At 36.5% G+C, this 12,319-nt stretch overlaps 1 protein-coding gene across 1 annotated transcript in view; it reads left to right on the forward strand.

Moving 5' to 3' along the window:
* Positions 1-12,319, forward strand: part of ANKAR (ankyrin and armadillo repeat containing) — a 59,581-nt gene that overhangs the window by 19,906 nt on the left and 27,356 nt on the right. The window contains exons 7-10 of the mRNA XM_021075406.1: positions 1,179-1,380; positions 3,769-3,977; positions 7,597-7,701; positions 9,411-9,652. Coding sequence (XP_020931065.1) covers positions 1,179-1,380; positions 3,769-3,977; positions 7,597-7,701; positions 9,411-9,652 — 758 coding nt within the window. The remainder of the gene's footprint in view (positions 1-1,178; positions 1,381-3,768; positions 3,978-7,596; positions 7,702-9,410; positions 9,653-12,319) is intronic.

The following is a 12,319-nucleotide window of genomic DNA, read 5'->3' on the forward strand; positions in this document are numbered from 1 at the left end:
ATAATCCTGGGAATCATCAACTTATAGATGGTAAGTGAAACTATTGAGAAGATAAAAGTCTTAAGGCTCATTTAGACATCAGAACAATGAAGAGATACCAAGGGAGACTGCAAATAAGTAGCAAGAGAGGCTGGAGAAAAACAGGAGGATCTTATATCACAAAAGCCAAGGGAAGGAACCATTTTAAAGCTGAAGAAGTGTTCAATTTATTGTTGAGAAGTAAGAGGAGAGTTGAAAAACACCCACTGGATTTAGTGATACAGAGGCCTTTTATGAGCAATTTTTTTTTTTCAATTTGTGTGTGTATGTGTGTGTGTGTGTTTTAGGGCTGCACCCGGGGCATATTGAGATTCCCAGGCTAGAGGTCGAATCAGAGCTACAGCTGCCAGCCTATATCACAGCCACAGCAACAGAGGATCCGAGCTGCATCTGCGACCTATACCACAGCTCACAGCAATGCTGAATCTATAACCCACTGAGCGAGGACACAGATTGAACCTGCAGCCTCATGGTTCCCAGTCAGGTTGTTTCCGCTGCACCACGACGGGAACTCCATTTTTTTTTTTTTTCCTATTTTAGAGAGTCTTATCTCCTACTACAAAGCATTTTAATAAAATGGAAAATAATTTAAACAGGAAATAATTTTATAACAAAAGTATTTTACACCATGACTTAATTTTACAAATATTTAATATTCTCAATGTTATTCTTCTTATCTTATAAAGAGATGTTTGTTTGTTTGTTTATTTTGGCTTTTTAGGGCTCCTCCTGTGGCATATGGAGGTTCCCAGGCTAGGGGTCAAATCAGAGCTGCAGCTGCCAGCCTACACCACAGCCAAAGCAACATGGGATCTGAGCTACATCTGGGACTCACACCACAGCTCAGGCAATGTCACATCCCCAACCCACTGAGTAAGCTCAGGGATCAAAACTGCAACCTCATGGATACTAGTCAGGTTCGTTAACCACTGAGCCACGATGGGAATGCCAAGATATTTATTTTTAATGGTCAGACATCCTGAGTTAAATAAAAAAATATGGAATTGCCTAAATTAATCCTTTTAATGATCTTAGAGCATTTATATCACAATACTAAGCTCTGTGGTTGGATATTAAAAAGACATATTTTTTAGGAGTGTTAAATCTTTGACCATTGAAGTAATGTCCATCTACTCTAGGTCCAACACCTCTACACCTGGCAGCACAGGCTTGCTCATTAGAAACAGCCATCTGTCTACTCTGTTTCAAAGCTGACTACACACTTTCTGAAAAAAGAGGCTGGATGCCGATTCACTTTGCTGCTTTCTATGACAATATCTGCATCATAATTGTTCTCTGTAGGAAGGATCCTAGTTTACTAGAAGCTGAGGCAACAGCTGAGTAAGTTATTAAGCATTTGTGAAAATATAAATTTATGCTTGCCCCAAACACTGACACTAAAAGGAAGGAAAGGTTATGACTGATTTGAAAGGCTATGTCAGGCTTTCTCTGCTGTCCTTTCTGGTCATTATTTCCTTCTATAGCTTGTCTTTAGAATTTATAAAGGTGGGAACTTCCAGTTTGAAAAATTAGAAAAGGAAAAGAAAAAGAGATGGGAGTTTCTATTAATTTATGTATGTTTTCTGTAAGAATAAGGAGTAAGCCCTCAGAAGTTTTTCTAAGCTATTCCCAAAAGTGTGGTTCGACAGATTAGTTTATCAGGTAAACTACTTAGTGTCCTGGAAGAAGTTTGAGACAGGGGAGGAGAACGTTGCTCTAAATTGGACCCTGCACAACCAGGAGGCCTCCTAAGAACCTGAGGCCAAAGTAGACAGACCCTGGACAACAGAAGAAATAGCTAATGGTATCCACAATAGAAAGACTTTAAAAAGAAGAAAATAATTTTTCAATAGGGAAACATCCCAAACAGTGTTCTGTTTCACAATTTAACTGAGTATCAACCTTTAGGGGGGAGTATCAACCTTTAGGAGGTACCCTCTCCCAAGGGTACATTCTTGGCAAGTAATCTAAATGCCAAGTTATTATTTTGATTTGATTTTCAGATATTTCTGGGTCTCCAAATAGATTGTTCACTATTATTCAGCGTAGAAATCAATCCTCCTTAGATCGGGGTAGAGACGTGTATGGAGAAAACTTTCAGGAAACTAGGATCTCTGGCTAATAGATTCTCTGACAAGTAGATTCTGGAAAGAACTATGGAATGTGGGGACCTGAATTCAGTTCCTGGTTCTGTCATATTTTGACAAAGTGTCTTTGAGAAGAAGGGAGGTAAAAGACTGTGGATTGTAAAAGGTCAAACCATTGAAAATCAGAGGAGGAAGTAAGAGGCTATCTGTGAAGTAAGGAAGAAGCAAGGGGTTCATACAGAGGACAATTACCAAAGCTGAGATGTATGTGGAGCTAATGAGGAGTGTGTCCATGCTGATGTGTATGACTATGAAAGTGTGACAAGGAACTGAGAGATTAGGACACAAATGGTAGTTGGCATTGGTGTTGAGGTCACTGACAAGAGGAGGAGGCATGTTGGTGAGGCAATCAACACATGAGCTAGGATCATGGAAGAGGACCCAAATATCAGGAGGCAATGGCAATACGGAACTGGAAAGGGTAATATAACTTGATGACCTATCTTTCAAGTAAGGAAAATCAGAGCGATGGTGTTAGAAGTAAAAGTAATCTCTATTCCTGTCACTGAGTAGGAAAAAGAAATGAAGAGGAGAACAGTCTTATTAGAGTAGAAAATGGAGAAAATGAAGAGATGTTTTCTCAAAAAGGACAAGAGTTACCCCAGGGCCTCGGGAAAGGAGGACAGAGGAAAGCTTGGGGCTAGCTGGATATTGGTGAGCGTTCAAGGACAGGCAGCAAGAGAAGGGAGTTTCATGGAGAAGAAAGCATAGGTGACAAAGATACCCCCAAATATCTATGGTTTAAAGAAAGATAAGCATAGTTCTTTTTCATGAAGTCTGGGTTGGTAGTCAAGGGCTGGCCTGATGGCTTGGGAATATGAGGGATCCAGGCATCTCTTGTTGCTTCTTCAAATATGGTTACCATATCCTGGTACAAAATAGCATTTTTATTATTATTTTATCATTATTATGCCTGCATTCTAGCCATTAGAAGAAAGAGAGAGGAAAAGTAATGGTGCACCTTAGGGAATTGCCCAGGTAATGTCTACTAACATCACACTGGCCAAACTCAGTCCTGTGGCCTTACTTACCTACAAGGAAAGATAGGAAATGTTGTATTTGACTGGATTGTCATGTCCCCAACCAAAATATCTTCACTATCTAAAAGCAGATAGTGGGTTTTTGAGAAAAACTGTTGGTTTCTGCCAACAGAACTGGGGAAGCTGGGATTTGAGAACTGGACATGAAGTATAAAGAAATAGATTGGAACACTACCTGAGCTCCAGTTTCATCATTTGTAAAATGGGCTGATAATACTTGCCTTGCCTTTTCCCTTTATTAATACATTTGTAAGGATTCAATGAGATAGTGTATTCTAAGGACTTTGTACATTATCAGCTTATGAACAAATTATAAGACATAGTAATTAAGTTGGGAGAGAGGGCAGAGGCAAATACTAAGGACAGCCAAGGCAAGGGAGGCAAACTTATTTACATGTGGAATATACAGAACAAAAATATGTAAGGAAGAGAAGGTGATGTATAAATCCAACTTCCTTCAACAGCAATTTGGATAGTTTTACAAAAATAAATTTGACATTATAAGTGTACTCAATTATTATGACATATTTCTTGACTTCCAGGAATCAGTGTACACCACTGTTACTTGCTGCCACTTCAGGAGCACTGGACACTATCCAGTACCTACTTTCTCTTGGTGCTAATTGGAGAAAAACTGATATTAAAGGAAATAATATAATTCACTTATCAGTGTTAACCTTTCACACAGAGGTTCTCAAGCATATAATAGAGTTAAACATTCCTGAACTCCCAGTTTGGAAAACTTTGGTAGGTGAGTATAGAACACATAATATCTTTATAAATAAATTTTCTGACCATTATTCAGTTTAATTGTTGATACTCTAAAATAGAACAAATAAAATAGAACATACATCATATTTTGAGTTAAAACCAGAAATACAAAGAATACTGAACTATTTGTGTGTGTGCAAAAGTAGTTTTATTTCTAAATTGAAAGAATAATATCCCAGACTATATTTTAAACAATTATATTTATTTTTATTTTCCAACTCTCCAAAAATCCAATCATCCTCTTCACCATCAAAAAAGAAAATTAAAAGAAAGAAAAGAAGGAAAGAGATAGGAAATTAATGTTTGAGTGGAAAAGATAAGATTCTTTCCAATTCATTTCTCACTTCCCAATTTTAGAGACAAATTCAACATCTTTCCTCATATTTTGATAAATGGCATGTGAAAAATTCTATCTGAAGTTTTCCCCAATTTATATTCAATCTAGCCAGAAATATTATAAAGGTAAGAGTTACTGGCCAGCTAAATGTACACATCTAATTTTACTCCCTCCCAAGATGCTACTTAAATTACATGGAGATTAAATAGCAGCAAACAAGCATTGAAGAGAAAACAGAAAAAAAGAAATAAAATATTGCAGACAGGCAATTTTTAAGACTTACTAGACCAGAGAAATCACTCCAAGCCAACAGTGAGAAAGCTGAGAATGTCTCAGACTCACACTGTAAATCCCCAATAGACTGGGGAATTGGCAGTGCCAGCCAGAAGTTCTCTCTGCAGAGGCTGCCCCGGAAAGACCTAAAGATCTGAAGCAGGAATTCTCCCCAACTAACAGGAAACTGGGAATCTGACCCAAGAGAAAAGCAAAGGGAAATTCAAAGATGAGAGCAAAGGAATGTCCCAGAATGGAAACTGTGTAGCCAGATCAAAGGGAAAATGTGGGAGGAATTACTAACTGGTACAAAGAAAGCAGATGATCTAAAGTAAGAAAATTACTACCTCCAGGAAAGGCAAGAGTAAGGAAATACAAGATAGTGCCCTGCAATGCTTAGCTGTGAATAATATCTGTATATGCATTATAATGTGAGCATTGAATATTCATTTAACTAAAAACTATAAATATGGGGGAGGGGAGCAGAGGAAATGGCAGAGCAGTGTTGAAAGAGCTAGATTCTCATTTATCATAACATGGAGTCAATCAATGATATCTACAACTACTGTGGAGAACAGTATGGAGGTTCCCTAAAAATCTAAAAACAGAACTACCATATGATCCAGCAATCCCACTCCTGGGCATGTATGTGAAGAAAACCATAATTTGAAAAAATACATGTACCTCAATGTTCATTACAGCATTACTTTCAATAGCAAACACCTGAAAGCAACCTAGGTAGATGTTCATCAACGGAGGAATGGGTAAAGAAGATGTGGTATATATATACAGTGGACTATTATTCAGCAATAAAAAAGAACAAAATAATGCCATTTGCAGCAACATGGATCGACCTAGAGATTTTTATACTAAGTGAAGTCAGAAAAAGACAAATATTATATGATATCACTTACATGTGGAATCTAATTTTAAAATGATACAAATTAATATATTTACACAATAGGAACAGTTTCACAGACTTAGAAAACAAATTCATGGTTACCAAAGAGGAAATGGGGAGGAGAGGGATAAATTAGGAGTTTTGGATTAACATGCACATACTACTATACATAAAATAGATAACCAACAAGGACCTACTGTATAGCATAGAGAACTCAATTCAATATTCTATTATAACCTATGTGGGAAAAGAATCTGAAAAAGAATGAATATATTTATATGTATAACAATCATTTTGCTGTACACCTGAAATTAACACTGTAAACCAACTACAATAAAATTTTTAAGTCAGAGAAAAAAAATCAATATCTAAAATTGACACAACAAAGGTAACAGTGTGTATAATTATTTAGAAATATGGAGATATGTTAATCACAGACAGTATAGGGAAAGAGTCCAAAGTGGAAATATTTGGAGTGACAAAACTCAGAAAATTGGAGAGGGTAAAGCAAAGAACTACTACATTTTGCTAAAGGCTTTTTAGTAACATTTAACTCTGAATCATGAGCATATATTACTTTAATAAAATAATAACTAGAGCAAAAATGGGGAATGAGAACAAATATTTTTACCAACTCATTTTGGAATGAGATAAGATATGTAAGATTTTCAACTGCATTCTACTGATTCAAGAAGTCTGCGTAACTGATTTCAAAGCTGGCTCAATACCTGATTTTGGAATTTACTGGGTACTGGGAACACATTCCAAGTATATCAATCAGCCTGAGATATGCTAGAAAGAGTTTTCAATGTTTATGTGGATGCATATATGTCATTATAAACTAGTCTTTTGAAGAGGAACTAAGAAGACTATCCTGTTACTTTTGATAAAATACATCAATGATAGGAAGCTCTGACCCCTAACAGTAACAGCCTAATGGCACAAGACATTCTTGAAAGGCACTCCTTCCTACAGCCGTTGTTGGGAAGTCCTGATAGTGAAATGAGCACACCACTAACAATGAGCATCTGTCCACTGCTTCTTTGCTTTGTGCCCTGTAATAGTGCTCCCTCCTTACATGGCCCATTTCAGCAATGAATAAGAGAAGAATTAGAGTATATTACAACTCTCCAGGATTAGCTCTTGGAGTGAGAGTTGAATTTTGTTTTATTATTATTTTGTCTTTTTAGGGCCGCACTGGCAGCGTATGGAGGTTCCCAGGCTAGGGGTCCAGTCAGAGCTATAGCCACCAGCCTTCTCCACAGCCACAGCTACTGGTGGGGGAGGGGGTCCGAGCCGTGTCTGCGACCTACACCATAGCTCATGGCAGTGACGTATCCTTAAAACCCACTGAGTGAGGCCAGGGTTTGAACCCATATCCTCATGGATACTAGTCAGGTTCACTAACCACTGAGCCATGACGGGAACTCCAAAAGCTGAATTTTAAAAGAGACTACCAGGGAGTGAACTAGCCAGGTAGGAGTTAGGACCGGAATTGTTATTACAGGGGCTGGGTAAAAAAAGAGATGGGCAAAGATATTTCTATGTGGTTTTGCTTGCACCAGAGACATTGTTCAGAAGCATGTATATTTGTATTATCTCCTGTCTGGAGTATAAATTCAAGATTTTTTTTAATATCTTCATCATATTCAGGAAATGTATAAAGCTTCATATATGATTTAATGGATATTAAATTTTTATTGACAATAATTAGTTTACTTTGCCATTCTTGAAAACCCATACTCAAATTTTATTCAACAGCTGATTTCAGGCAAGAAAGAGGTATGCTATTTTCCAAGTGAATTCGAACCAATTCGAATTGGCCAAATAATCTAAATCATTCACACCAAAGACAAAGAATTTCAGGATTTTTTATACTACTTATGTAGATTATAAATATCAAAGATCATGAGTGTTCAATCTGTTTAAGCACCTCAAATGCACAGAAGGCAATTTAATGAATGAAGTTGGTGGTGATGATGGTGATCTCAACTCACGGCTTCCCTTGGCCTGTACAGAAATGGAATCAATCATTCTGTTACCTCTTGTGTAATCACAGTGTGTATTTTTCTGTTGAATTCTTACCAGAAATGTTACAGTGTGAAAGCTATAAGCGAAGGATGATGGCTGTCATGTCTTTAGAAGTAATCTGCCTAGCAAATGATGGATACTGGAAAAGTATTTTGGATGCAGGTGATGTAAAATCAATTAACTATCTTTTGCTTATGTATTTTACATAGAGATATAGGCAATCACTTAAAAATGTACTTTTATTTGTGAAGATAACTTTTTTTTTTTTGTCTTTTGTCCTTTTAGGGCCGTACCAGCGGCATATGGAGGTTCCTAGGCTAGGGGTCTAATCGGAGCTGTAGCTGCCAGCCTACGCCAGAGCCACAGCAACGCAAGATCCGAGCTGTGTCTGCCACCTACACCACAGCTCATGGCAATGCCAGATCCTTGACCCAGAGATCGAACCCGCAACCTCATGGTTCCCAGTCGGAATCGTTTCCGCTGCTCCACGACGGGAACTCCCAATGTGAAGACAACTTTTTAGTTGATTTTAAGTTTCTATTTTTCTTTTTTCTAAGACATTTCCTTTACCTGTCGGCCTTATTTTGTATTCCAAGCAGAAGTTGCACAGGATCAAAAAACTATACAAAATCCCATTTCTTGAAAAGTTTGCAAACTTAAAAATATTAAATTACTTCACCATAATACCTCATATGTTTACTTTCACTTAAAAATTATCCCTATTCTGTATTTGTACACTTTATTTATAAAAATAACAGTTATATTGTCAGGCCTGGTTCATAACTAGCTCCGCATTAAGAACTCAGGCTAATTGCTTACCCTCTCTATGCCGAATTTTCTCATTAATAAAATAGTTCCTACCTCATAGGATTGTTTTGAGAATAGCACTTCTCATGATAACTTTCTAAAATGATGGAAATATTCTATCTACACTGTCCATTATGATAGCCACTACTCTAATGTGAATATTGGGCACAAATTAGATGCTTAATAAATATTTGTTGAATGAATAAATGAATGAAAAATTATTACAGTTAGTTCTCTAATGTGTTCTTAAAAATGTACAGAAAGCTCTTTATCCAAAAAGTGAATCATAGATAAACAAGTCATGACGAAGCTTTCAGTTAAGGTAGCTAAATACAGACATACATCCCTAATTATACCCATTATATTTCCAGCATGTCATGCGTGTTCCATAATGTACTCTTTACGTTTAAGTAACATTCAACTGAAGCCAGATTTTCCATTTTCACCATGCCCAATGATTTCCATCTTCAAATCAGTTGTAATTAATGAGGCTAAGGTTACTTTTTACTAGATTCAGCACTTGTCATTTTTCTTTTTTTTTAAAATTTTTTAAAGATTTTTATTTTTTTTCTATTAAGCTGATTTACAATGTTCTGTCAATTTCTGCTGTACAGCAAAGTAGCACTTGTCATTTTTCAATTGCTTGTATCAAATATGGGTAAAATATAATAAAATGCTCAAATAATTTTCACAGACCACTGCCACATAAAGTTGACACAATAATCAGAACTAAACTCTTACCATGTGGTAGTTCAAATAATTTACTTATCAATGATCTTAAGCGATATTCAGTGTTTCAAAGGTCGGTTAATGTTGCCAATGTGAAACTTATGATTGTGTGCTGTGTGAAAATCAAATGTGTAAACAATGAGAGCTGCCTATACTGTAGGCAAGACAGAAAAGTGCATCTGTGTAGTTTCAGGTGATAATTTTATAAAAATTTTATAGACTTATTTGCTAATTGTTTATATGGCAATGCCATATTTTATTTAAATCTTATCATGATAAATTGACTATAAATAGTTAAAAATGATTCATGCTTTTTCTTGATCTTTTCATTGTAGGTACCATTCCTGCTTTAATCAATTTATTAAAAGGTACAAAAATAAAATTACAGTGCAAAACGGTTGGGTTATTGAGTAATATTTCAACCCATGCAAGTGTAGTGCATGCTCTAGTGGAGGCAGGAGCCATTCCAGCTTTGATCAACCTACTGGTTTCTGATGAACCTGAATTACACTCTCGATGTGCTGTCATTCTATATGATATTGCTCAATTTGAAAACAAAGATGTTATTGCCAAATGTGTAAGTTCATTCCACAGAACATCATTTTGACTGACACTAACTCTCTCATGAAGAAACTAGCAAGACGCTACCATTTCTTTATGCAGTGGCCCTCATAAATCTTCAGGGAATCATGCCAATCTCCATGAGGATGCCTAAGAGTAAACCTGCTACAATCCCATGAGCGATGACAGTAAATAATAGCAAAACAATGCCAGAGCAAGCACAGAAAGGGTTTTTTATTTCCCCTGTCCTGAAGTCCCACAAGGTGATACAGTGGGCTCAGGTAGATCCAACCCACATATTGGGTGTGTGCCAAATCTGAGAAATCTTGAGCTTAACAACCAGTAAGCAAGCCTATTCTTTTCTGGGCAGTAGACATTACCACATCTTTCAAGAGTGATAGCTGCAAACAAATCCCGAGGCATGGTGCAGGTGAGAGAGCTTAGCAATTGTGATATACTGGTAGGAGTGCAAGAAGCCCAGAGGAAGACTTTCTCAACAAAAACATCTGGTAAGACAACAGGGAAGACAGGCCAACTGTTTTTGCAGCTCTAGGGGATGTGGTTGCTTCTTGTTTAAGGGAAGATATTACAAGAAATACCACCACCTTGGCTATTTCCTTTCTGGCTGGTAAATGAAGTCTAATTATGCATCAGAAAGAATTAGAAAAAATTTATTGTTTTGTGAACACCAAGCAATGTTTACCATGCTGTATTTCTTCAAATAAAGCCCACCCATTATGTCTATTAATGTTTTAGGTAAGATGGATTTGAAATATTTATAAGTAAGGTTACTTTTATAGTTTTCTTCAGGTGATGCTTTTTCACTATGGATTGAGTCATTTAACATTATAAAATGTACCCTTTTTGTCAAGTGTAATTTTTTTTGCTCCAAATTCTGTCTTGTTCAAAATTTGATTTGTGATCTTTGTTTTCTTTTGTGCTCTTAGGTTTAATTTGGCCTTGCCCATCCTTTTCTTTTTAACTTTTTAAGAGTCATATTATTTCTTGCTGGTTGATTTGTTATCATTCATTTAGAAAATATATTAGAAATTTTCTCCTCCCCCAGGCCCACAACCAGAGTTCATCAGCTAGTCTAAGTCATTTAGACCCTACAACCTCTAGTGATTCTGATCACCCAGAGTTAGGATAAATGTGTATGTAGTATATGTAGGTTTGTTTTGTCGTTCGCTTTTTGTTGAGTATAGCACATTTACATTTATTGATATGACATGTTTAATCTTAGTTCTGTCATATTTTGTTATCATTTTTGGTTTTTCAAAAATCTCCTATTGTATGACCAGTGTTTTCTCTTTTTTTTTCTTTATCTTTGCAGTCCAGGACTTACACATCAATTCTAGTTCCTAATTTTCCCTGGGGCTTCCACATTTACCTTTGTTTATTTTCAAAATATGTTCTTGAATTCATAGCTTCAATTTTTTTCTGTAGTATTCTTTAAGTTCATTCATAAACAAGTACTTTTTGAGGGTTTATTATGCTGAAATATACTTCTAAATGCTAGGGTTACAGCAGTGAACAAAACAAAATCCCAGCCTTCATGGAGTTTTTAATCCTAGTTGGGGGTAACAAGACAATAAACAAGAAAATAAACCAATATATAATATGTTGGATGAGAAGAGGTTTTAAGGAGGAAAATAAAGCAGGGAAATGGCAAAGGGGGAGCTCGGCAAAAAATACTTCACTAGGAAGTTGGCATTTGAGTATAAGCCTAAAAGAGATGAGGAAGTGTGCCATGTTTTTCTGTTGTGAAGAGCATTCTAGGCAGAGGAAATGAGTGCAAAGTAAATGAGTGTGCCTGGCATAGTCAAGGAATAGCAAGTAAGCAAAAACAGCTGAGAAAAGAGAAATAGGAGGCACCCTTAGCTGGGTAATGGTGGAACACATCTTGTAAGACCATGTGAGTAATTGTTAGATAGCTTGGCTTTTACTTTTTTATGTTAAGCCATTGAATAATTTTGTTCTGAGAAGTTTCATGAGAGATTTTTATCATTCTACCCTCTGGGTTGAAACAAGGGTGGATGCAGCAAGACTAAAGCTATTTGAATAATCTAGGTAACAGATAGTGGTATCTTGAGCCACAGTGGTAATCGTGGAAATGGTGAGAAGCAGGCATATTCCGTATTATTTTTCTGAAAGTTGAGTCACCAGGATCTATGGGAAAGCTAAAAGACCCAGACGGACCTCAATGGAGACTAAGAAGGAATGGCCAGTGAGGTAGGAAGAAACCTGAGGAATCTGTTGTCCTATTTGCCAAAGAGGAGAATAATCAGTATGTCAATGCTGCTGTAAGATGAAAGTCAAAAACTGACTATTGAATTTATTGATCACTGAATGAACTAAACACTTCTCTTTGGGAGCACCAGTTATTTGCGTATTGAGTCAACTTTTCCTGTTTTACACAGTATCATTTTCTGTTTCATTCCATTTTTCACCTCTCAATCCTATCCTCTTTGTCTCTTGCTACATTTTTTTGAACTTACTTATTTTTTATGTGGATTAAACTTTGGCTTTTATATCTCTACACATTTTTCCCAAGCTTTTCTAGCTGTTCTTTCACCTCCCCTTGTCTCAAAAAATCTTCCCTGAGCACTGGTGTCTCGCCTCTGTACCCATGTTTTATAGAGGCGATTGCCTATTTTTTTTTCATTGACAATACTATAGCATT

This window comes from Sus scrofa, chromosome 15, assembly GCF_000003025.6.
Source record: "Sus scrofa isolate TJ Tabasco breed Duroc chromosome 15, Sscrofa11.1, whole genome shotgun sequence".
NCBI classification, from domain to species: Eukaryota; Metazoa; Chordata; class Mammalia; order Artiodactyla; family Suidae; genus Sus; species Sus scrofa.